Consider the following 27,105-nt stretch of genomic DNA (forward strand, 5'->3'; position numbering starts at 1 on the left):
GCCACTGCTCCTTGGCCTGCTCTCCTAGATGCTCCAACTTGCTTATTCTGCTCTCAGCAGCAGCCTCAGGTAATAGTGAGAACATCCTTGTCCTTAGACCCTTTTCTGTACCCTAAACAATCCAGCTACTGAATTCTTCTTCACTAGTTAGTCTTTATAGGTGTTCAGTCATTCTCATTCCTCCCCTTTGGTTTCCTTTGATTCCTCTCACCTTTGAAGTGCAACGTGCAGAATCACACACACACATCTTCAGGAGAGGCATTGCCAGCATGATTACAGCACAAGGTCTGCTCTGTCACATTTGCAGAACTGGAGATAAATTAATTAGTTTATAATTTCCCAAGTCTCTCTCTCTCTTCCCCCTTTATTAAAGATAGATTCTGCATTTGACCTTTCATTGTTCAATGCTTTTGCTGTTCTTCAGAAGTTCCCAAAAGTAATTTGCTGATAGGTTTGAGTTTGCATGTCAGCTCTCTAAGTATGCTAAAATAAGAATTAAAATAGTATATGTGAAAAAAAAAACAAACTTAGAAAATAGTACTGTTCAAACCACTTGGAAGAACTCTCAGTACATTAAAATTTAAGGTTCAGCTTTTACTTTTTAAGATTCCCTGAGCAAAAATCCATGTTAACAACTCAAAGTTATGAGTTAATTTCAAGTGCAACTGGGAGTTGTTCTCAAGTCAGCTGTACTTATTTCAAAAAGACAAGTAATTGAGCTTTCTGGTTAAAATCTTGTTTAGAACAAGCAGATACTTCTCTTGAATTGTTGCAGACAAATTCTTCTCCTTGAGTTGTCTTGGTGATTTCAGTGGCATCCCTCGTGGGACAAGGTATTGTTCAGTCACACTGAGAGCCACTGAGTTCCTTACATGGTGAGGCATGATTTTACTTAAGAACTGCACAATCAAGCTATTAAATATGGTAAATATACCAAAATAGATAAATGGGTACTTATTATAAAGTAGTATGTGTTGCGTATGTTATTTCTTATGCTGTGGTTTAAGGGTATGAGTGACTTAGAAATAACTCTACCATCTGAAAATGGATAGACTAATATTATTATTTATCTTTACCATTTCTCTTTTCAGGAACCTAGATGCACCTTGAGTGCTGGCATAGGGGCTTAGGTTCACAAGGAGTGGTATTAAGACCCTCAGTTGTGTATACAAGGGACAGCTCATATATATAACAGTTTTATAACAACATCTGATATGTTGAACTATACTCTAAAAAACACGAACAGCAATTTTTAATGCAACGTGTTCCAAACCATGACGATTTATGAATGTAACTGCCCTGTGTAGAGAGGGGAGATCTGAGAATCAGTAAAAGACCAAGGGTTATGGTGGAAAGCTTCCACTGATGTTAACAGTCCCTTTTTGACTTCATGTTGTCAATGAAGCTGCAGCAGAGATGAGTTTGTATTCAGCAGGGTGAGATAGCATGGGGTCATGTGAGATAGCATGGGGTCATGCAAACACTGAATGTCACAAAACACTGACAATTTGTGAGAAGCTTCATCTCTTTAGTAGATATTTGACTATTCATCTGGTACTTTCATAACAAAACATGCAATGAAATAAAACATTGTTCATAAAGTCTCGGGTTTTATTTCCAACCTGAAAATTTGGCTACAGTTTCTGAAAAAGATAAAGTGTGGGTTGAATCTTCTGCAAAACAGCTCTCACTTAGAAAGAAACTTATCCCCAAAAAACCCCGCAAAAACCCCCATAAAACCAAACAAACCAACCCCAGAGTTCCAGTTATATTAGATTTGGCAGAACTTCACCTTGATTTGGGAATTTGGAGCTCAGAGTTAAGCCCAAAAGACATGTCTAAAAACCAAAAATAAAGAAAGAGAGAAATGGGAGAGAATTGTTCAGGCCTTGACTTAAGACATAATATAAAACAATGCCAACAACCCATAGTGAAAGTTTTTTATCCCTGTGATGAAGTCGCAGCCGTACTGTTGATACGGAGTTTGCAGTCCTAGCTGTACTGTGAGGCCTCTCCTGTAACTCGGAGTATGTCATTCCACTGCTACTAATTTAGCTCCAGCCTCTAGCATGGAGATTTCCAGCCTTTATTTTCTCAAGGCATACTTTCAAACTGAGGTCAGTGAAAGCAGTTTGAATGTTTGTGGGATGATCCTGATGCAAAAATGCTCTGTCATAGAATAATAGAATATCCCCACGACAACCCCAAGAGTCACACCATGTGCCTGAGAGCATTGTCCAAACACTTCTTGAGCTCTGTCAGGCTGGTGCTGTTCCAGTGCTGTTCCAGTGCTAAACCAACCTCTGGGTGAAGAACTTTTTCCTAATATCCAACCTAAACCTCAGGCCCATCACCAGTCACCACAGAGAAGAGATCAGTGCCTGCCCCTCCTCTTCCCCTCTTCAGAAAGCTGTAGGCTACAATGCGGTCTCCCCTTAGTCTCCTCTTCTCTAAGAGACACCCTTGTTTTGTGGCATTTTTTGTTCCAAGCCTATGTGCGGTTCACTTATTTATGGTGTTGGTATATTTTTCACCTAATAACTGTTATTACTGCCTTGAGGAGAACGTTGACGATGACAGTATCCTGTAAAAGCACTCAAGCCTTAGACTGAACAAATACAATGAAAAGAACTCCTACCTGAAGGTTATCACTCAGTGAGACTGTAACCTAATTTAGCATTTAAAATTAGTCTACTTTTCATGGCTTTTATAATTTCAAAACATTAATTTAAATGAAAGATTATTCTCAAGCCTGAATCATATTAAGAACTTCTGATTCTTTTTTCCCTTCCACAGAATAAAACTGTCTTATTGCAGAGTAATGTATCCTGTAAACCATAGCTAAAGTAATTGTGATTGTCACAATAGAAATTCTACTATGGACATTGTAGGATAAAAAGGAACTGTAAAGTGATGAAGATAAAAAGAGAGTACAGAGAATGATCAGATAGTAAGTTTGCTTCTACAGTCACACTGGAGAAAACTATTTGTCTGTTATTGTAATTTGCATTCTTAGAAGCAGGTACTTTGTTCTTTGCTTCTTAATTTCACTCTAAGATAATTCAGTGCAACAGTTGCCTTTTTTTTTTCCTATTAGCGTATTGTTTTCTTTTTATGTGAAATATAATCTTCAGTTAGTAACTGTAGCGTTATTTGTGCTGCCAGATGGCAAATGTGGAAACATCCAGATGTCCAAAGGGTGCTGCAAGGGGCCACAGAGGCTGCCAGCAGCTGAGGGCATGGTAGAAGGGTGGTTAGGGAACATGAGATGGCAGAGGGAACTGTAGATCACGTTTTGGGGGATATAGGTTACGCATCCATTGGAAGCCAGGATCTATTAATTTTGCTGCTTATTCAAACATTCAGTGTGAGAAAGAGTTGCTGTATGTTTCTGACTCAACCTCCATCAGTATTATCAGTCTGATAGCTGTGTTGGTGTTGCCTCCATCCCTTTAATGAGGGTAAGGTGTGGACCCTCTAACCAGGGCAAAGGTATGGGAAACGTACATCGTATACATACAGAAGCAGCATGGATTTTTAATACGAAATTATGAAATTTAAAATCCATTAAATATAAAATCAGTGTTTCTGGGGAAATTTCCACAACCTTTGAATTGCATTGTAATTCACAGGGGCTTCCTGGGTGTGGGGCAAATTTTTGGGTGATTTCTATGAGCTCTAGTCCTCCTGCTATTTTTCCAGATCCAGGTCTGTGGAGTTCGTACATTCATGCTCACTTCCACACTGGCAGGTGTTTCATTCTGTTCTCTTCTGAAGCACAGGTTTAGGGGTCGCAGTCACAAAAATACATTTAAATATGCCTGTTATAGACTAGTCCTTGAAAATTATGTGTTCAAGAAAGCTGTGGAGAAAGAATAAAGGTAAGATGCTTTTATCGAGAAGAAAAGGCTTTAATTACTGGATGCATAGTACTGACTTAGTTGCTGCCCTTTGAGGAATTGCACAACAGCTTTTTCTAAACACATAAATGAATGACAGAAGAGCATCGTTTTTCAATTATGTTTCTTTTCACAACTTTTCACAAAAGTATAGCCTATTACATTTGGTTCACTTATGTCCTATTTTCTTCCTGAATAATTAAAGTGATTCTCTAAGAGAAGAGTAATATAGAAATAGCTGGCACCATGACAGATCATTTGGAAAAGAGAAATGTACTAAGTCGAACTAGTACTGAAGACTTCCTTCATTACTATGCCAGTTTTTATTTACCAAAATCATTATTTTTCAAATTCATTGTCCCCTCCTTTCCACAAAAACTAGCACTGCTTTTTGCGAGCTACAGAAATGTTGGAGTGCCTTTGTGAGGAGAAAATATGTTGGCAGGTGGCAAATATGGGAATACTTGAATTTGGCTTCCAGGCTGAATTTTCATCTGTGCTCTGGACAGAAAAAATAAGCAGAGGCTGACATCCATGCAGTTAGGCTATGACTAGTCACTGCACTCTGTGATGACTTTTATTACTTCAGCATGAACCTTTGGACTTAATTTTAGGTCCAGTGAGTCCAAGCCCTGATTATTTGTGTGATTGCCCTTTATTATGACAAGAACAGGAAACCTCTAGCTCCTTCTCCTGCTGGAAGCATATACTCGGCAGTTTCTGGCTTTAAGCACTCTGTTCTTTCTGAGCTCTGCTTGCATGCCCACCTTGACCATCCTATGGAGCAAGGAGGAGGCTCTTCATGGAACTGCCTCAGGCTGTGCATGCCTCAGACATGAGATTAAACAAACCTCTGATATTCATTTTTCTTTCTGGAGCCACAGAATCCACTAAGGTTTTGTTTACACAAGTTTTTGAATCTTGCTGTCTCGGTTTTTGAGACAAAACTTCAGGAGGAAACACTCCAGAGTGAGTGTCTCCTCCGAAGGGAAAAGGGCCTCCCCTTTTCCTCCGTCAGTGAGACAAATGGGTCACAAGAAGTGAAAGTGGGAAAAAGAAACCAAACTATTAACACACAAACAAAACAGGGTAGAACAGGATTTTAAAAACCCTCAAAATACAACAAATTCCCAGAGAGGGAACAGACACCCAGGCTTGACCAGCTGGGGCCACCCCCGCAGGCTCCCCAGACCAGTGAGGAGGGAAGGGAAGCAGTGAGTCAAGGGAAAGGAAAGAGAAAAAAGACCAAGGAAAAAACCAACAGAACCTTTTCCCAGCTAGCTGGAACACAAAGGAAACCAAAAAGCAGCACAGCACTCCCGGCGCACTCCCTCCCGAGCCCCTGAAGCCCTTGGGCTGAACCGTTCAACGCCCCCTCGGGTCCGTGGCTCCGGCCCCAGCCCCGGGTCCATCCTAAAGGCCCAGCGTCCTTGGGCATTGAGCGGATGGGTAAGGAATAAAGCGGCTTCATAACGTCACCCCAGGACACTTGCATATCTCCGTACCTGACTTAAATATTTTATATTTGTGGTTTTTAACTGCACTCTGTGCCTGGTTAATGAATCAATGTTTCTTTTTTGCTTTATAGCATTCTTCTTGATGAAGAGGGTCACATTAAGATAACAGGTATGTGAGGAACAGAAAACTTCGTGCCTATAAGCTGATTTTTTTTTTCCTGCAGTATATTCCATGCATCCTGGTCTTTTGTTGGAAGGAGTTTGCTTACAAAAACTAGAAGCCAGAAGAGTTTGAGTGTTGAGCTTCTCTGTCAATTTGTCAAACCCCCGTGCTGCACAGCATACGGAGAACATAGCATTTTCTTGGTAAAATTGTGTTCTTGACTGATGTGAAGCAGGCAGGTTTGGCTGCCTACAACTGTGTATGGAAGGATGCTTCCAATATGAGTATTTAATCCAGGCAGAAGATGGCTGGAAAGACGTCCCTTTGCCACTCTGAAGGTGCTGTGTACCCAGCCTTTTCACTGGTGTAATCTGGGTTTATTATTCCTAGTACTTTGGTTATCTGCACAAGAATCCTCACTAGCATTGCCTTCACCAAACCTGAACTGTATATTTCTGCTTATTTAAACTCCTTTCTGCCTTGGGCCCGAACCTCATTCTGAACAGAGTAAATGATATGCCTACTTTCAGAGTGTATTACAGGTGCCAGCCAGGCACTCCACATAGGCAGGGCTCCAGCACATACGTGCCTGCGGCCTCTTTCTGCACACCGACAGAAGGGCACTTCTCCAGCTGGTTGGTGTGTTTTGTTCAAACAGTTTAAGTGAGCAAAAGCATTTGTAATAATTTTTAGAGACCTGACAAGTCTTTTTTTCTTCAATTTATGTAGATTTTGGTCTGAGTAAAGAAGCCATTGACCATGACAAGAGAGCGTACTCATTCTGCGGGACAATAGAGTACATGGCCCCAGAGGTGGTCAACCGGCGAGGACACACGCAGAGTGCCGACTGGTGGTCCTTTGGCGTGCTCATGGTAATGCAAAAATTGTGCTGCTTTGTTGGAGGGGTGGTTGTAGGAGAGATTTTATCCCTCAGATAAAAATTGCACTATCAGGGAAGTTTTTTCCTCAAGCCAGCCTTCTAAAATTACATCTTTAGATGCTAACGTGCACCCCTCCAGCCTCTTCAGTCTGTGTTCTGTTGTTGCTGATGAAGATCAAGAAGTTGATTTGTGACACTGATTCTTTTAAAAGCTGTATAAACACTGTAGGTTTTTGGAAGCAGATATTTGCAGCATTGTTTTATCAAGGATCGTGCTGTCCCTTGAGCCCAGACACCAGGCATTTGTTACTCTCACGGGGATTTGTTTGGGTAGCAGAGGTGGTGCTGCTCTCTCCCAAAGTGTGCAGGCTTCTACCCAAGTGCTTGGGGCATGGCCACCACCAGGCAGCTGTGGCTCACAGGGCACCTCACTGTGATTGTCACAGCTTCCCTGCAGAAGCAGAAATTGGCAATGTGCTCTTCTAATATGGTACTCTTTCCTGTGGTATGGAGGCTATGTTTGGTAGCTATATATTATACTACATACCAAAATCCATAGAATATGTTTAAATTTTGTTTACTCAAAGCGGACAACTGGTGCCACGAGAGGAAGTATAGGAAACAATGTGAAAATTTGGGTGGGGGAGGGCCTATATCTTTGATCTAGCAGGTTGGCAGCAGTTAATCTACATAAATATTGTAATTGATTGCCTGAATTATAAAAGGAGTGGAACATCCTTATCTCCTGTGGCCACAAATCCATTTATGGATGATCAGCACTTCTGAACTATATACATTTATTCATGAAAATCAATAGGTTATGTCTCAAAGAATAAATCTATCTTTAAGTTTTTTATTACGTATTTAGTTTTGGAGGATAGCTGTGTCTGCTCACTCTGTCTCCCATTAAATGATGGTGCATTTGGTGTATAGATTGTTTTTCTTTCACCAGCTAATAAACTCTTAATAAACCAGACTGCTTCCTTCCTGGGTTATGCTAGCATTTCTTTCTTTCTTTCCATTGCTCTTTTCAACCCTCCCCTAAGAATTCAGCATATTAGAATTAGAAAAGATAAGAATCCTTATAAAAGGAGATGAATTAAAGAAAGTAAAACCCTTTAAACTCCAAGCTAACGCTTTTAGCCTTTAAGGGTTACCAAACATCTTAGAGAAAAATACGTCAATCAGTTCAACCTTTTTCCATTTTCAACATTTAACTGGTTGGGACAGAAAAATGTGTATTTCCAGACATCAAACATGTGGGAGGATTTTCTAGTGTTGTCTTTCACTCTGCTCTTTTCTCCTTGTTTTCCTTGTTCTGTCACTTGTATGTTCTATTAGGAAAGCTGTTTTTCTGTCAATCTGAAAATAATTAAATGGTATTCAAATGATTTATTAGCATTTCTTCCTAAGCATTTTGCAGTATGATGTAAAATACACAAAGAAAGTGTACCAGTTGATGAAATATGCATAGATTGAAAGAAACTGTATGTGATAGTGTAATTTTCACATCTAAAATTCTAATCAAAAAAGGGAACATATTAGGCAGATAGTTGTAACATGGCCTGTATCCTCCTCATCATCAGAGCAACCATACACTCACTTGTCTGTTCTGCTCTGTTCTGTGAAGGGGGATTAATACTTCTGTATGAAGGGTTGGGTTGTGCTGGCAGCTTCTTGCCAACCTGCATCGACCGTAGCACAGGCTAGAATCAAACTGAGTGATCCTTGCAGACTCCTTAAATGTGGCATGTTGCGATTATTAATAGTGAAGCAAACTTGCCTGAAAATGAGGTCTTATTCTGGTCTTATTTATTAATTATGTTATTAATTATTTCATTATTATTATTCACCAGGAGTTTCACTGTCAACAACAGAAAAATGTCATTTACTGCCACCTAGGTCTTTGACACAGGCCACACAACTGAAACTGTTACCTGCTCTGTTTGTTTGCTGCTCCGTTTATTTGAACTGTTTTATGGTATCTTACTGTGTGTCAACAGGTATTAATGCCTTGGAGTGGCTACCTGGAAACAGAGTCTAGACAATATTAAGAGAATAAAAGCGGGTATTTATTGAGGGCCTTCAGTAGGTACACCTTGGGCAGTCAAAAAGCCTCTGAGGGGCTCCACCCAAGATGGACACTGGGTCACAGGTTTTTCACACTTTTATAAGTTTGGTCCAGTTGCACATCAGGGTTAATTCTCCAATTACAATTTCAGGTAATGAAGTCATTACCCCAAGTTTGTTCCCCCTCCCCAGAGGCTCAGTTTACATATTTCAGGGCCTGGGACAGCAAGGTGTCCTTGAGTCCAGGCCCAGAGAGGGTTTGTTATGTCTAACCAGAATGGGAGAATACTAGCTAACAGGCTAGGGAGTTTTAGAGTTACAGACTAAAGCAGTACAGGACCTGAAAAATATAAAAGCTAAGTCCTAAGGCATCAGTGTACTTATACACATCTTGAAATTCGCCCTTTCCAGCATTGCAGAAGACAGCCCCTGCTTCTCATGAAATACGTGGTGATGACTGCTGAAACCCAACTATGATTTGTGCTGGTGAATTTATGCGGTTTATCGTGACCAGACAGTTTTCGTTTTTTGCCTTTCTGTATCTTACTGCTTTGGAGATTTTGGATAGGATATACTCTGTAAAAGCTTTGCATCAAGAGATCTTCATGAACAAGTGTTTGGCCTAAATTGTTAAACAGTTGGATATGTAAATAATACCTTTTCAGCTGCACTGCAAGAGTCTTGATGCCTACACTACCATCTCTGAAGCCCAGCTAAACTGGTCTGCATGATCTAACATGTACAAATCTCTTGGAAGGTCTCACAAAGCAGTGCTTTTGTAGTTCATCCTGCCAGCTCATTTACAAGGTCACAGACCTTATGGAAGTTTTTATCTCTTTCAGTTCAGGAAAAAAACCACTGTATACCTTTGAGAATCATGTGAGCAGAGAGGGGAATATAATTAGAGAAATGGCTTTGATGACTTGGTAGGCAGTCCCAAACCGGAAGAAATGTATTCATATGTGTCAGCAAGTAGTGAAGTTTCAGAAGAAAAGAAGATGTCCCTTTGGTATCCAACGTATTCAGCTCTGTACTAATTTTGTATTAACTACACAGTGGCATTGGAAAAATCAATACAAGACATCAAAGCATTACAATGTTCTTTTATAAAATCCCATCATAACACTTGTTCTATTCCTGGTGCAAGAGACGGTGTTCATGAACATCATTTTGAATGTTTGTGCTTGCACTGTGTTAAGGGATTCAACCCTTTGCAAGCACTAATTCATTATGTTTCACATTCAGATAATAATGAAAAGTATTCAATGCATTTTGCAAATTATTAAACTGACAGTTCTCAGATACCTGAAAAATGACTGGAAGTGGAGAGGAGAACCTGGCCATTCTGATGAGAGTGTCTCTCTCTTCAAAAACTGAGTGGTATCAAGTCTCTTTGTCACTCTGAGTTTTATCCTATTTATTGGGCTGAAGTCGTTTGCACAGCCTGCTCTTCTTCCATCAGTTAGGAAGATTCATATGGTAGTTACCTAGGCTGAGGATTTTTTCTCATTCCTTATCTTCCCCAATGACCCTCCAAGGTCACTTCTTGAATCCATTTCCTCAGGAAATGTGGCACTCTTTTCCAAGGTCTTCTCCGATGTGTATCTTCTGGGAAGTGCTCGTTTTGCCTACTGAAATGGGAGACTGCCCTGAAAACTGGAGAAAGGAAGCACTGCATAGTATATTGAGACCTCAACAGGGGTTGGACTGTGTGACTCCATTAAGCTTAATTCTGTGGTTTTCTAAATAGGCAGCTGAACTGGAACAAAGAGTATTTGACTTTCTTGCACTTTCTTTGGTACAGAAAGGAAGTCAAGATTGGAGGGAGGTACAGACTTTTGAAGTACTGTGAGCAGAAGATTGCCCTCCAAAACACCCAGGAAGTGAATCAGTGGGAAGGAAGGTGAAAACAGATGGTTTATACAGATGGGGAAGTGGAGAGAATGAAAATTGAGTCTCCCAGCAAAACTATAGGGAGTGCTTTAATAGACAAAAATACTGCAGAGTTCATTCACCCCTAGGCTCAGCTTCTTGTCAAACTGCTGTGACCCATACAGCTCTCTGTTTATGTGCAAGAGTGTAAGCAGCATGTTCTCACATCTGTTTTCATATTCAGATTTAGCAAGAGTTTTGATTTTTTGAAAAAGTAAGCAGGAGGACAGGTCATTGCGCAGTGAGGTGATAGCTTTAACTAATGAGATGAACTATTTCAATTTTTGTTTTCATTCCTGTTCTTTCATTTTTAACCTTCAACACATTTAGTCAGGACTGTAATTGAGAAACTAATGCTTTCTTATAGATGCTGCTTAGCTGAGTTCATTGAAGTAAAAAGCTCCGGTATACTTAACTTACGTAGCTGCCTTTCACTTTAAATACTGATATTAAGGGCATTTCTTCTGGACCTGAATTAATCTCAACATTAGGCCTGTGCAATTGGAGAACATGGGGTAACAAAGTGCTGGCCATTACAGCAGCACAGTAAATATTCCCTACAGCCTCTGGGACAGTCATTCTCCCTGCTCCCTCCTGCAACTTAAATTTCTTCCAAGTTCCTTCCTTCTGGTTTCCGTTCTTTGCAGCCACAGTGCATTTGCAGGTATTCCTGGGATATTGGGGTGGGTGGGAGCTACAGTCCCCTCCCACATAGTCACTGACCAAGCAGTTGCTTGGTATCTTCCATATCTGTATCATCTGCATCAGCAGTGTCAAGCCCATTTATGCCAGTATAAATGAGACATAGCAGCTAAATTAGATTTATTGTAACAACAAAGTAACATGAGCAAGTGTAAGTGAACATTAGGTACTTACTGTGAGCATAAATGCTCTAGAAATCATGAGGAGGGTTTGGTACAATCTGTACCATTGCTGCTGCTGCCCTGGGAAGCAGTGTTCTCTGCCCCTCATTCCCAGTATATCTCAACACTTTAATCAGGACTAAGGCTCTAATAGGTCAGAATTACTTTGAAAATGGTATTTAAGCTCCAGTGTCATCTATGCAGGTTTAAAAATTCTCCTCCATTATGTTTCTTTGTAGAAGACAAGCTGCTTTTCTCCAGCTCTACCAGGCAGCTCTTTTCTTGCCTCTCCTAACCCAAGCAGAAGTTAATACATTTGTTTTTTCCAAATCTTGTTTATATTTGTCAGCCATATACATTTTTTTAAAGTGTTTTTTTTTTTTTCTTTCTGCTATGGATTTTAGTGCCTTGAGGTAATTTGTTACTAATGAAGATTAATCCTTCAATTAGCTATATTCAATTAGTTATCTGGCTTCTATATGCCTCCTCTGCCCTTCTCTCAAAATTAGCATAGCAGTTTCACCATTAGTTTTCTTCTGTCTTCTGTATTTTTCTTATGGTATATCTGTATTTAATCTGGGCAAAAGGAAGAGTCAGGCTGTGGGGCAATCTGACACAAGTTTTGGTAATGAAAAGATTCTTCTTAGCACAAAGAGCTTTCTGGGAGCACTGTGGTTTCTTGTAGGATAAGGTACAAAAACTACATGAAGCTTGAAGAGTCTTCCCTGCCTTAACAGGTATTTAATTATAGAAATGAGTATTAATTATTAAATTGATTCATTAATCTAATTAATTAGATTATTATAGTAGAAGAGATCCAAAGCCTGAGTGACAGACATAAACAAGTAACAGTTCACCTTACTCTCAATGGATACTGTTCTCCTCTGTGTCCAAGCTGATTTATGTTCTTGGTGTCTTTATATTTGGTGATGCACAGCCTTCAACCTCCCTTAGTCAGAAAATGCAGCTGCCACTCCATAAAACACCATGGGCAAGAGCTATGTGAAAGACCTGGTATTGAATCCAAACTAGGCAAGCTTCTTTGGTTGGGGTTTTTTTGGTTTTTTTTCCTCCTTACAGATGTGAAATTCCTGTCAAATTTACTGATAGCACTAATCTGTCTCAAAGGAACCATATCTGATTGATATTTCAACACATGAGTTAGGTAAATAATTGATGATGATTGTTGAATTTGCTTTGAGATTTGGGTTCAGTTAAATGTGACACTTGTGAGATTCATCACTGAGTACAGCCAGAGGAACCAAAGCAAGGGAGAAAAGGCACACTCAAAAGCCTTGAGAATGTGTGGTTTAGGCTTGTTTCTCCTGCAACATACAGTAGAGGCATCTCTAAGCGGTGCAAATATACAATCAAAAAGGTGGTTTAGGACTCAACCTAAAAAGATGGGGAGTGGCATTGTTGAATCCATTTTCCTTGCATGGTAGTCCATGCCAAACACCTAAGAACAGCTATACCCATGCAGGCTAAGGGTCCCTCCACCCAAATAACTCATTTCCAGCATTGGTCATAAAACAGGTGCTGGAGGAAACAGCATATGTGACACTTCTTCCCACACATACCAAAACTTGACAACAAGTATCAGTGTAAACAGTCTGTAACACATCTCTGGAATGGAACAATCATCCAGACTTGCTGTGCCATTTCTTTTCTGAAGCACAGCTTGTTGGATCATTTCTTTTCCTCACGTTTTCAGTCATGCTGGAAATAGAAGATGGATGTGGTGTCTTTCAGCCACGCAGACCGTCCCAGTGCACATTTGATTTACCATTTTGTTGCTACTCCACAGTTTGAGATGCTGACGGGATCATTACCCTTCCAGGGAAAAGACAGAAAGGAGACAATGGCACTCATTCTCAAGTGAGTATCAAAACTGCTTTCATTCTTCTAATTGTGAGTTAACTCTACCCTCTGGAGACTCCATAGGGCCCAAGTATGGGAAGGGTAGACAGTAATAAAGTGCATAATGAACTTTCCAAAGCTATGCAAGGCATGAATTTAGTAAGGCACACATAGCTGATGCCTGTGTTTAACTCTAAAATTGCCTTCAGAATAAATACTAGGAAGTGAATTACTGAGAGGGCCTTACAAAAGAAATTTATCTTACTTGTGATAATGTCAGTATCTGCAAAATGCAGGAAAGTCAGATTTCTGCAGGACATCTTATATTTTGTTGCCAAGTTTCAAATATTTTCCTTTGCAATGTCCCATTCATTTGATGTTAAATGCAGACAAAAGTACTTGAAGCTTAGCCTTGCTCAGTATTATGGGTTTTTTTGTAGCAGTGAATGGCCAAGAGAAAAGTTTTATTCTCTTTAAATAGTATGCAATTTAGTATATGTTTTTCCATTGTTTCATTGTTTAAATTCCTCTTGATTCCCAAATTTATTCCAGCAAACTAAAAAAGTGAAAAAATTCTGTAGGAAAATACCTATTTAGGTTGCAAAATTTTTATGAGATTCATTAGATCTGCTGTACCTCTAAGTCAGTGGTAAAACCTTCCTTAAATTCCGTAGAATAAGATCAGCTTCTCTGTATTGCACTATGCTTAGGCAGCCTTTGGTCACTGATTTCGTGTGTCTGCCCATCCTGACTACTACAATTCCACTGTTTCAGCCACAGGGGGATGGAAAAAAAGTTTGAAAAATCTATTTTCTTTTCAAGTGTTGTGTTCTTTCAGAGCCAAGCTGGGAATGCCACAGTTCTTGAGCATAGAAGCCCAGAGCCTGCTGCGAGCCCTCTTCAAAAGGAACCCCTCCAACAGATTGGGTACGTGTGCGTTTGATCAGGGCATTTGGTGTGTGCTCCCTGCCTTGTCTGGTGGTGGTCGTTGCTCTCAGCCCATCTTTTCTGATGGTTATCCTCTTCATTAGGTGGCATTTGGCATTTCTTCCCAGGGCACAGTGAACCTTCAGCATCACTAGAGAAATTTGTAAGGAGTACAGGCAAAGCACTGAAATCTAAAACACGTTATTAATTTGTATTTCATTTTTTTCGTAATGAGGGTGTGTAAACCGCCAGCTTTTATGAATGATTTAAGATAACTGCTGTGTATGATAATATAGGGGACTGAGAAACAAGTGAATCTGTGTAATTTAGCTGCAAATCTGAGGTTTCATCTCTCCCATTCTCAAATGCATTTCAGTCCTGTCTCAGTAGCTCGGTGCAGTCTTACAGTAGACTTTATTCTTTATTACCCAAATATAGCATCTCCTTTTTACTGATGTGTCTTCACCCTTTGTTAATAATCCTGTTTAGATTGTGATAAAGTATATATTGAATAATGTATCTTATGTCATCTGACCTTTGTTTATGGGTTTTATTAACAAATTAATTGCATTTGATGAGGTCGTGGACAATGCCTATGGCATGATTTCCACTGCAAATTTTGTTGTTGTTCTCCACAGGGATGAGGGGACAACCCAATCAAGCACAGTGCTGGGTGGCAGTGGGGATCCAGTCCTGCAGCATGCTGCTCTGGCCCCTCTCCTACCAGGGGAATCCCACATGGCCCCCAGAGGAAATGCCCTTCCATTGGTTTTACCTTTCGATCCAAATGGTCACTCTTGTAGTCTGATATGCTGTAGACATGAGAGTAGAAAAACACATTTTCTTACCAGGTTTCAATTGCTCTCAAGCAATTTGTTTGACACTAGAAAAAAATAGAGTATTGGGATTTCTAGGTTTAATCTCTGTTCAGAAAAAATGGGTGCTGCACCAAATACGAACTTTTTCCCACTCCCTACCTCTGTTTCTTTCTGCTGTTTCCCCCCCTTCCTCCATCTCTTGGTTTTATTCTGCTGTGCTCATTTTGTGCCTTCTCACAAGTTACTATCCATCCAAAATGGAGCTCCAGTCAAGACAGTGGGAGTTTCTGGATACCAGTCCTTAAATAAAAAGCTACTCACTAAAACTTAGTTTGAGCCATAACAATTCTAGCCCTCATATGTTAATAATGAGGAATTGCTAGGGGTCGAGGTTTTAAAACCTGAGGTTTATTGAAATACTGGGAAGGCTTGGGGGAAAATAAAAAAAGAAAGAATGAAATTATTTTTAACACAAACATCCAAGGAAATAAAATATAAAAGTGTAACAGAGAAAGAGATCTTAACATTTCAGGGATAATGGTGGAAAGCTCCTGAAGGCACTCTGTTTTAACTGATTGAGATCAGCACAAAGGAAGATGGAAAGGGACCTGTTGATAACAGAAGAAGAAAAGCTTGAATAGTTGGCCTAAATACTGAACAGAAGTCAGTAGATAAAAGGACTGCTTCAGCCTTCTGAATTTTAGCTTTTTCTGGGAAAGGAATAATAATATTTAAAAAAAAAGTAGGCTTAGACATCCAGTTTTGAAAAATCTTTGGAAAATTAATGAAGCATGCTAAAACAAATGAACTATATTATGGATCAAACACTTGTTTTCAGCCATTGTTTCATAAATTTGCAAATCTGGAAAGTTCATTTAGTTCCAAAATCCAATTTTAAACATTGACAAGATAAAAGGCACTTTTTGCCATTTGATTTTGGTATCTTAACAAACAGAAGTAAAGATTGATGATGTATTCTGAAATTTTGTTTTGAAGATTTGGATTATCAATGGAAGAAATATTAGGGTTGAAGCAAGTTTGACAAGACTGAGAAGAAATTTAGTGATCTGGTTTACTTGCTTCTATTTTTAAGTCTGATGCCCGTATTAATATTTGTGACAAATCTTTAAGGAATGGAAAGTCTTCCTTTGCTATCCCTGGTTTTGGGCACTGTCTGTTCTTTTCTGAGCCTATTTGCTGTACAAATAAGCTGCATAGCACTGCTTTGGTAGTATTGCTCTAAGTACAACAAATTTCAGATTATGGATAAGCATAATTTTAAATTCTTAAACTAACTGAATACCCTGGCAAATAAGGAGTAAGCACTCAGAAGTAAAGCTTTATGATGAAGGTGTTAGTTCATTACATTGCCTGGAACTTAGGCAAGGGACATGCCCTAAGGCCTGGATCTGCTCAGGTAAATAAAATATTATTTAAAATGATTATTTAAAAAATACATATTAAAATGTATTTTATATTAAGAACATATTATTTAACAAACTCCCTGCGCTGCTGAGCAGTATAAAGTTTCCAGAGTCCTTATAATTGAGAAGCTTGGCCAAGAAAGTTTAAAATAAAAGTATATGCCAGTAGGGTCAGAGTAAAAGCCAAGGAAATCATTACTGTTTTCTTAATCCCATGTTCTCAGGGAAGATACATTCTGCTTTTTCATATAGAAAACTTTGGGGTTTTGCTTTATAAAATGATGAATTTAAACAAAAAACAACTTTCCCCTTTGTTAGAGCAACTGTAAAGATTTCTTGTAAACCTTAGAAAAGTACTTCAAAAAGTCTAGCCCACTAAAAAGATTCTGAAGCTGTGGAGACACTGAAATTTAATTATCTGAAACTAAAATTCTGGAAACTCTTCCTGATGAATTTGAATATCCAAGTAATCAACTTTCAAATTTCATAGATCTCCTTTCTTGCCCTTAATATTTCAAGGCTCGTGTTGTCCATAATGATTCAATAATCAAAACCAATTAAAAATAAAACATTCTACTCTTACTCTTTGCAGGCACTTTTATTACAGGCATAAAACTTAGATAATTAAGTTCTCACTTACTAATATGAGGCTGCTTTTATATAAATGCTTGCACTCTATAATGTGTTTAAACTGGCAGTTTGATCTGAAAGAATTATTTATCTTTTCAGACCCTCATGGAACTAGATGGCACATAAGAATATTTGCAGGCAATAGGTTTGGTAGTGCTGATTATTCTTGACTGATAGGTCTTATTGCTAAATTGATGTTGAAATGAAGTTAAAAACCCAAACTCACCAGAAACCTTGGGGAAGGTGAAAGTTTTGTGGTCATGCAGTGTGCTGTTTGCTGAATACCCATCTCTATGCCAAGAAATGTCCATCTCCATGAAGCAGGCCTTTCCAGTCATGACCTCTGTAGTGCTTTTCTTTTCTCCATGAAAGCACATCTCTTTTCAGTTCCCCTGTAGATTTGCCGATGGTAGATGAATGACTGAAACATGCTGAGCAAATCCAGGGAGACTCCAGCATAAGCACGGATGCTAATGTCTCCCGTGGACTTTTACAGCGGGATCAGGGCTGTCCTTCTGGCTCCCAGAGCTGCTCCTGAATGCACCCTGGAGGAGGGCCACTTCCCTCCTCCAGCTGAGGAGAGCACCAGGCCACACGCTGCTGCCTGCAGCCACAGCACACAATCCAAGAAGGAGTTGTGGGCTACACCAGCAGGTCTCATGGCACAGAAGGTCAGGGAATAAAAACTGCAGGAAGTGCTAAACCTTCTCCATAGCATAAAATCAGTTGCTAAGAATTGGAAGTCATCCACTCTTTGCAAAATTAGGCTATTACCATCCTAAATTTCTTTAATATATTAAGCCCTTGCACTTAACAATATATTCCTTCTGTGCTGGAGCTGAGGTGGCCCCAACTGGGAAATGAAAATTTTTCAAACAAATGCCTGCCTTAACTACATGCTTGCATTTCTTACTGAACACTGAAGCCCTCCACTAAAAGAAGTAGCTGTGGGTGGACTTTTTTCTTGGTTCTTATTTCTGTGGGTTTCTGGAAAAAGGAACAACAACAGTAGCAAAAAGTGTGGCTTTCAAATAGACGGTCTGAAAAAAAGCGTGCCATTCCCGACACACAATGATGTATCCATTAGCCTAAGCAGGAGGGAAAGAGAAGTAGTGCGGAAGGGATGGAGTGGAGAAAACTGAATGCATTAGCAATTTTCCTCAGTCTAGGATATGCTACTAGTGTCTTACAGTGTCTGAGCACTTATCCCAGTCCTGCAAAAATCAATCTGGCACTTGGGTTTCATCCTGATGTGGTAAAGAACATTTACTGCACATTGCAGTTTCCAATCACCACCACTGACTCAAAGCATTTTTCACAGGTATTTCTTTTCTGAAGATTTGCTTAATGTAATTCTCTTCAGAGTAACTCTGTTGGTTTTGTGTTTCTGTTGGCATTGCTAAAATCAGAATGAATCTGCCAAGGGAATCTTGCAGACTTCAGACTGTGCACTGAACAAAAATATGCTAGGGAAGTCATAGAACAAGTCTTTTTCTAAGACTTACTATTTTCTTGTTCTGTACCCATGGGCCATAAACAACTGCCTAGGGGCATGTAAGAACAGGATAAACATATGTGTTGCTTCACCCAAATTTTCTCCTATTCCTTCTTTAAGGTCAAGCAAGGGATTTTTTGAAACTCTTGTGGTTTGTCGATGAAGTAATCTTCAACAGATTTCTTTTCAACAGATTTTCCTGGCCTCCCCATGGACCCATATAAGTATTTTACACCACGTCATCTTTTCCAAGTAATTCCACATCACACAACTGTCTGTTTCCTGAGGAAACATCTCCAGGTTCTTCTGAACCTGATTCCTGCTAGCATCGTTTAGTGATCTATTGTATACATCTTTGGTCATCTGTTTCCAGGATGAAAAGTCCGGACCTACTCAGTTATTCCATAACATTCCTCATTCATTCCATAAGCTTCCGTGTTGACCATCTTTGATTTTTCCTAACTTTAATAAGTATACCCTTTTACAGGGGGAGTGTCAGCTACAATCCATATTCCAGTTGCAGGAATGCAACAGACTTACACGGTGACAGTGCAATGATATTGTCCCTTTTGTCCTCTTTCTTTTTCCAAGGTTTGATTTCATGTTGTGTTTGCCTAGAAATGTCTGTCTGTCATAACCCACAGGCTCCTCAGTGGGGCTGATCACCTCTGAGCACATAATTTTGTATGGCAGGCTAGGATTCTTTACCCTCATGTGCATTGCTTGTGTTTGCCCATAGTGAAAGATTAATGGGATGGGGAATTAATCAGATCATCCCTCTTTGCTGTTTTCCAGCAGGCCTCACAGACAATCCTGCATGTTATGTTTACAAAGTGTTTGCTTTCTGTATCCTTTCATCAGTGAATGTTAAGCAGGCTGTAGGAAGCAGTTCCTGATCATTGCATTTTGACAAACATCAATAATGGTTTTGTACACAAGGAGAGCAGACATCACATTTTCCAAAAGCTTCCGTTGGCAAGGCCTTTGTAAAGCTGCTTGTAATGTTATCTTCCTGAAGTACAAATACTGCATACATAAAAAGCTCTGAGGTGCTGAGTGCCCCTTGCAAGGCGTGCAGGAATCCCAAATCCTTTTGGGAATTAAGGATGCTCAGCATGCTTGTAAAGAAGTAGGATGGGTACCCTTCAGGAACTGATTCCAGAATTGCAGTGCAAAGCCTTTGCTTCCAGATTTTAATTTTCCTTGAAATGAAAATGAGAAGTGCTATTAATAAGGTCAAATCAACCCCAAAAATGGCATTCTAGATCCTCTCTGACAGTTCTTTAATTATTTCTGAGTACCTGTTTGGTTCTCTGATAGCAGTGAAGCAAATAAATTGAGCTAAAGGAATAAAAATGTCAATCTTCAGTGAAAACATAAGGCAAAAGTAATGAAGGAATTAGATTCATTACCAGATCTCAGAAGACTTTCCCTAAATTTCCTACAGTAATGTAACAGAAATTTAATAGTGAAGGGAACATAACATAACACTGAGAGTGATGATTTTGGTACTCACAGGAATTTGAAGACAGTATTTGAAGACGGGGAACCTAAAACCCTGGCTTCCCTCAAATCATTTGGAGGCTTTTGGTATTTTGAGTCTATACTTGCCTGTAGTGCAGCTTTCTGTGCCTGTGGAGAACAGTAGCTAATCAAGGTTTGAAAGCCAGTGTGGATAGAAGAGCTGCCACTGGTGGAGCCTTGCCAGAGTATCGGCATATCCTGGGGCCTTTCCTGACCTTGCTGGGGCATGCACTCTGCTGTGGCTAAAATCCCCTGTCTCATGCAAAACCTTGGCAGCAGCCTCAATTAGAAAAAAGTAAAAGACCCTTGGGATCAAACTGTCATTAATGAAGTGCCTTCATCTGTTTATGGGAGTTTATACTGCAGTGGCAGTTGCACCATGCAGTATTTCTTGACTAGAAGAAACATTTAGATGGGGGCTCTCACTCTGTCAGAAGAAAAGTGGGGATGGGGAGGGAGACTGGAGAAGAAAGGTTATGCTGCTGCTCTCTTATAAGCATGATTTCATTTTGATTCTTTCCTTCTCTTCTCAGGTGCTGGATTTGATGGAGTGGAAGAAATTAAACGTCACCCTTTCTTTGTTACTATAGACTGGAATGTAAGTGGAGCAGCATTCTTTTTCCTTAGCTGCTACATTTTTTGAAGATGAACTTCTATGCTTAGGAATAGGATTACGTTCTCTAACATTGAGAGCCTAACTTCAACACAGAGGAGTTAAAGCCTTCTCAGTGGGTGCCTATGTCCCTCTTGCATGCTTGTTAGCATCAGTGCTCAGAATTGGAACAGTTGATTAAATTAAATATGATTCAAGTAAGACATGTCAGATGTGATTAACAGAATGGTAAACAAGGATTTATTTTATTGCTAACAGCTAGAGCTCATAAAGGTGGTGGTACAGATTATCTGAGTATTTGATTTAGACTCGTAAGAGGTTAAATCTCACATTTTCAGCATCGTATTTTTTCAGATTGACTTGTTCTTAGACAAACCTGGCAGCAAACATTTTTCATTCTTGATCTGGACATCTGCCAGTGCATCAGAGCTCCTGTTTTCCACATCCTTTAGCATTTTCTAGTTTAATTTTATCCAGCCTGTGTTATGATATTGTTGTGTCTCTTCAGTATTTAATGCATTCACTCATGAATGCTAGTACAATCAGTAACATTGATGCGAGTCTTACAATAAATTCTGGTAAAACTGCATGAATCTGTGTTACAGAGCCATTCTCAAACTGCTGCTCAGGACTTTGCAGTAAAGCTAATTCTTCTGTGAGAGAACATTTTGTGGTGCCCAGGTAGCCTTTGAAAGGCCCACAAACCCATTTATTTTGGTAAAACTCCTTAGAAATATCTAATTTTATTTGCATGTTGAAGAGTTGTCATGATTCATAAACACATTAAAATATAATCAATGGAAGTGGATTTTGAGACTTTCCTATATAGTCAAGCTGACTTTTAGTCCCAGTACATATGTTCTGGAGTCCAGAGTCTCTTTCCTCTTTTGCTTCTTACTAACCATGAGATTCTGTATGAAGACTTTATATTTATGAAAACAATAAGTGAAAATAAAAAAATAGAGAATCCAAAAGACATGGGTTGTTGATTATGATTATGATTATTTAAAAATAACATTAATATAAATAAAAATAATATTATTTTCTATATTCCTCGGATATCTCCACAGTCCTCAGCTTTGCAATAAACATATAGGTCAGATGAATATGTCTTGATATAATAAGAAGCACTGGAACGGTGAGAGGGTTTTTCTTGCTTCTGTGTTTGCTAGTGGAGCAGCTCACTAGCTCATCATAAATAAATGAGGCTCTGCATCTTGGAAAGGTTTTTGGAAAAGTCAGTTCTGTCCCAAGAGAATATTCAAGACCACCTTCTGTCATGGTAATTGGTGATTGCTTCAAGCTCCGTTCTTTAGGGAACAATTTCACGCCTGTCCTAAGGAAACTCTACAGTCCTCCATCATTTGAAAAAGCTCTTTTGGACAGAGAAATATCTACCACAAAGAAGATAGGTATGCTTGAACGTGCCTTGAAGCTGGAGAGGAAGGTGGATTTAATTGCCCTTTGATGTGTTATCCAGCCCTCTAACACTGCTATGAAATATAGCTGTAAAAATCCATTTTATTTCAACATAATTAGTGCTTTTTGCACTTTCTTGGAGACAGATCATTATTATACCGATCAGCTATCATCTTTGTAATATATTTCCTCATTTTATCCTCATTTTGCAATCACTCATGGAGATCTTGGGAGGCTTATCTCGTTCCAGCAGCTACAGTATTGGACATATTTCAGAGCAGTGTGAGCCAGCGTGGCCCTGAGCTGAAGCCAGGACTTTGACTCTCAATGATCATCCAACCAGTTGTTAACGTGTTCTCCATGGACAGAAACAGAACAGGGTCAGAGAACAGAAATGGATCAGACATAGATATTTAGCACTGGTCTCTGTACAGTTGCAGGAAAAGACTCCCTGGTGCCCTCATTTTGTTCTCCCATAATGTATACTGAATCTCCCACATCAGTTTGCAGACAGTAAGCAAACAGCACTGCTGAGATGGGACAGAAATGTTGATTTTACTTTATGCCTTGGTAATATAAAGACCTCAGAGAGCAAGAGGCAAGCTCTTTTGGAGAACTTCTGTGCTACCTTGGCAGCTATGACAGACAGGACTGCTGTGACTGACAGCACAGAAAATTTCAGCAACTGTAGTAAAACAATTCTCCACCAAAAGCCCCCTTATCATGAAGGGTAAGAATGGGTTAGTGTCTGCTAGAAATGCAGTGTGAAACAGGTTTGATTTTAAGCATGATTTTTCCTACACGAGTGACATGATAACCAGGAACAAAGCACCAAATTTCATCACCTAATTTTAAAGAGAGATTCAAAACAGAAATGAGTTAGCTTCTTTCTTCTAAGTCATGTGTGAAGTCTTGATGTTGCAGTGATATTAGAGTTGCAGACAGAACTGTGTGACTCGGGCTTTCATTTCACAGTATTTTCAGAGCTGTTCCCTTGGGTTTTGGATTGGAGCTGGTTATTTTCTCTGTCACTGAAGTGTTTACCTGTTGGGGCAGTAATCAAACATACACAACCAGATATAATGTCTGTTTTGGATGAACACAGCAAACACAGTGGAAACAGCATACACAGTGTGGGAATGGCCCCTGTCACGATGCTGCAGTCGCTGCTGCCAAGCACAGCGTGCTGGTACCGTGTGACCACTGCATGCAGAGACAGTAAGGGCAATCCTGGAAAACATGAGTGTGGCCAGGGAACCCTCCTCATCCCAGCCTTTCCCAGAAGCCACTCCCATGTTCCAGAGTGCCATTCTTCAGCAAAATCTCCAGCCACCTTAGGTTTAACTTCTGGCTAACTCCTCTGCTACATGAACTGTGGACAATCTGACACAGGATTTTTATGCCCAGACTTAAATTGTGGCATGAGACTCTGTAAGACTCACATTTTTACAGCTGTTGCCCTGTAACAAAGCCTTAAATTCCCACTTTCCAGAGTGAAAAATAGCTAGAGGTTTCTGAAAGTATCAGTCTTGCTGCCCTGAGGCATTTAGTAGGGCACCATGACACAAATTCAGTAGATCTGTTGTTAAATGGATGGACTGTCTTTCATGATCAAGGCTGGAATGCTCAGGAAAGAGATTAGATGTCCAGCTCCTTGACAGTTTTACCTGCTTATTAACCTTGCACCTTCTTTTCTTCTTAAGACAAGCAGACCCAAAATGAGTTGACCTCAAATAATTTCAGTCATTGGTTCTGAGAAAGCACAGTCTGGTTCCTGATATTTTACCACTGTTTCTTCTTCCCAGGTCATGCATAATGAATTTCTGGCTTTTCATTGAAAATGAGAAATGAAATCCCTTTTTGCAGACTGCTGTCGGAGGAGTGGGCTATAAACAGTAGTTTTTGTTTAGATGACAGGCTAAATTGGAACTAGAGCAAATGACATGCTGGAAAACGAATTGTCAAATACAGCTGAGGAAAAGCGTGGGAAGAAAGTGGATTCCAGGTCTTTTTCCTTTAATATTAATCAGAGATTAAACTAAACTGAAAATGTGAATTATTTAATTGCAGATTTTACCAACAGCAAAAATTAATCCTGAGGTCTGAATTCTGCTAGCTCTTCTATCATTTGCAGGCAATAACATTGAGTCATTAATCTAGGAGAGGACAAGCATTTTAGAATGTAGCTCATCCTTTTGTCTGCTTATTGGATTTTCTATGACAGGTATATGTATCAAGGGAGTTTATTCTCACACTACAAGTGCATCACTGTGGAGGGTAGCATCTTTCTAGAAAGTGTCTAAGGAATAATTCAATTCTTCATCAAAGAAACTCAGTTGAGGAAATGACTAAATAGTTTTTAATGAAATTAAACCATTTTCCTTTTTTTGATATTTGCCAGGCACATGTACAGAGCATTTACATCTCTGGGGTTTTTAGGAGTGTGTTTTTTTAAAGATGATGAAAAATTAACTACTTATAAATAAGAAGAGAAAGAAACACAATGTTGAAGCATTTTATTACTAGTCTCTCTTGTGTATTACTTTAGTTCCAGCTGAGGAGATGTTCATCTGAAGATTATATTAGGGATCTGGCAACATATTTTAAGAAAAGGCCAGTGGCACCTGGATGAAAATTAGTTATTTCAAATAAAAATGTTTTTGTCTGAAATCAGAAAGAAAGTCGATAGAAGCTCATTGTTTCTCAAACTGCAATAGAAATGGTTTCTGGTTAATTCATAGGTAATTATTATCAAAGTCTCAGGAGGATGTGAGGGGTTGATAAGTAGTCAGAGGCATGGATATGTATCGAGGTGTGAATATCTACATCAGTGTTTTCACACCCTGGAGTCCATCTCCCTCGTTCTGTGGATTATGCACTCCCTCAGCACAGCCTCTGGATCCGACAACACTGTGTGATGTGCAGTGATTCCTGTCAGTCACATTTTTCTGTGCTAAATCAATGCTGTGGCCAGTTTTAAAAAAATGGTGATGGGATGTGGGAGCTTATTCTTTACTGGGAAAGAGAAATAAATAATATTCTCAATAAAACATTAAGGGCTAAGGAGTGCAATTCTCCTTTATGGATGTGGAAACAATGTGGAAGAAAAAAAAATCTTAAGCTTCTTATACCTGTGCAAAATAACAAATATATAATGATCCTAAGTACCCAGCCTGAAATTTAAATGCTCCAGTTAGCACTACTATATCCAAAGTCTCTTTTGAATGCCTAATAAGAAGCCCTAAAACAAAAATTTGAATATCAAAACTGGAATTTGGACTGGGAAAACTGGGACCCTGTTCCCATTTAAACAGATGATGGAACTCACAGTAACTTTTGCATATGGTGCTAAGACTACCATGACTTAGAAAGTACATAACTGCTTAAACTTTACCAGAAGTTATGGCCAGCCTGATAGAAATGGTCAAAGGCAAGATTTGAAATTTAACTTGCTGTCATTTCCCACTCTGGTTGGTTTCTGTCAGAAGAGGTCAGAGTCAAGATACGTTATCCCTGAATAGTTTGGGCACCATGGTAAGAGATAATATATTAATACATTTCCTAAAACTAGAAATATTCTTGAAAGAAGAGGGATCTCAAATCCTCCAAGAGATTCCCTCTCTATGTGTATACAAAGCAATGGCTGTGATTTGTACTATTTTCTTAGATCAGCTTGTGTCCCACTGAGTTTTGCAGCATACAGGATGCAGGTTTCTAAAGGGAGAGGCGTTCTGTCTGCAGCAGGCTTTTGTGTTTAACTCTGCTGGGCTGCCCTGTGGTTTAGTCATTTGGCTTTGGTTGTAATGGTTCACTCAGAGAACTGGAGCCAATGTGGGATGAAGAAGTCCACAGATGATAATACTCTGCTTTTCCTGGTCCTCAATGGTTTCATTTAGTTACCCTATTCAAGAGCTTGGGGAAAAAAGATGTTTTAGGCACTTTACCTTTTGCTGTTCTGGCATCTTAATTTTTGCTGTTCTGTTGTCTAATTTTTATCACAAGTGAGTAAGGAAATGGAAAAGGGAGTCATGGGGGTTGTGCTCGAAGGAGTGCCTTTCACTCACACAAGCAACTTCTTCGTTTCCATTCCCTCCCAGAAAGTGAATTTGTGATTATGCATCTTTAGGTGGTGTGTGACTCATGCTGAATCTTAAATCCCTCCCTAGCAGTGGAGGATGTGGGTTAGGGATTCAAAATACAAATGTAGCTCCAGCAGCACTTAAGAAACTACAGATGGGGGAAGGAATTAAGAGGCCAGAGAGAATATGGTTACGATAATGAAAAGAGAGTGCAATTCTTGAATGATGTACAGCTCTGAAACATTTTCCAATTTTTGGACCTCACAGGATGAGCTGTGCAGTTGTTTCGGGGAGGAAGCATGTGCATATGACATATTGCTTTCTGCAGTAGAAGCACTGCAGTTCTGAAATAAGACAAATAAAGGGAAGCTGGAAGCAAATAGCTTTCTCAAGGTGAAATGCTAGGAACTGAAAAAGCTTTAGTAGGTGCTGAGTTCTCTTTTAAAGTTCTGTGCAGACAGAAAAAGATGTATGTTAATTACTAGGTTGATACTCTTCAGCTGATGAGTGACACTTCCTGCTTAAGATTGCAATTGGCTTTTAATTATTTGGAAGACTGGCTTTCCATTGTGGCTCACAGCAGTTATTCATCTCCTTTCCTCTCCGAAGATATGGAGCAGTTTTACGCAAGCAGGAACTTTTTATGGTGAAATGGCCATTAATTATTGCAGTCATTTCCAACCTCACCGTTTCACTTTCCCAGGGAATAATAATTCAACCATAAATATATCCTTTATGTTAAGGCTAATACTATGCTACAGAATTTTCTGCTTCAAGAACCTTTATTTATCAATGCGAAATCAAATTCAAATTATGGTGATGTGTATATATCCTAGGTCTGACCACATGCTTTGTATTACAGAAGTTAATTCACCACAAAATGCACAGTTAAAAAGACTCTTCCTGCACTCAAGGAGCTGGACAAGCATTTAGTAATCTCTATTAAATATTTTGAAAAATCAGCTCATTAGGAAGTTTTTTTAAGAGCTAACCTAAAAATATGTATTGCAAGCAGTCATAAAGTTGAACTCTCCAGTTCTTATCTTGACTTG

General features: G+C 39.4%; 1 protein-coding gene across 4 annotated transcripts in view; it reads left to right on the forward strand.

The window, feature by feature from the left end:
- The window catches only part of RPS6KA2 (ribosomal protein S6 kinase A2), a 285,019-nt gene that overhangs the window by 217,216 nt on the left and 40,698 nt on the right, over positions 1–27,105 (forward strand). For all 4 annotated transcript variants that reach the window (XM_048298315.1, XM_048298318.1, XM_048298317.1 and 1 more), the window contains 5 exons: positions 5,488–5,525; positions 6,249–6,391; positions 13,072–13,142; positions 13,963–14,051; positions 20,476–20,540. In XM_048298315.1, the coding sequence (XP_048154272.1) occupies positions 5,488–5,525; positions 6,249–6,391; positions 13,072–13,142; positions 13,963–14,051; positions 20,476–20,540 (406 nt within the window). The remainder of the gene's footprint in view (positions 1–5,487; positions 5,526–6,248; positions 6,392–13,071; positions 13,143–13,962; positions 14,052–20,475; positions 20,541–27,105) is intronic.

The sequence above is a fragment of the Corvus hawaiiensis genome, chromosome 3, assembly GCF_020740725.1.
Source record: "Corvus hawaiiensis isolate bCorHaw1 chromosome 3, bCorHaw1.pri.cur, whole genome shotgun sequence".
In the NCBI taxonomy this organism is placed as follows: domain Eukaryota; kingdom Metazoa; phylum Chordata; class Aves; order Passeriformes; family Corvidae; genus Corvus; species Corvus hawaiiensis.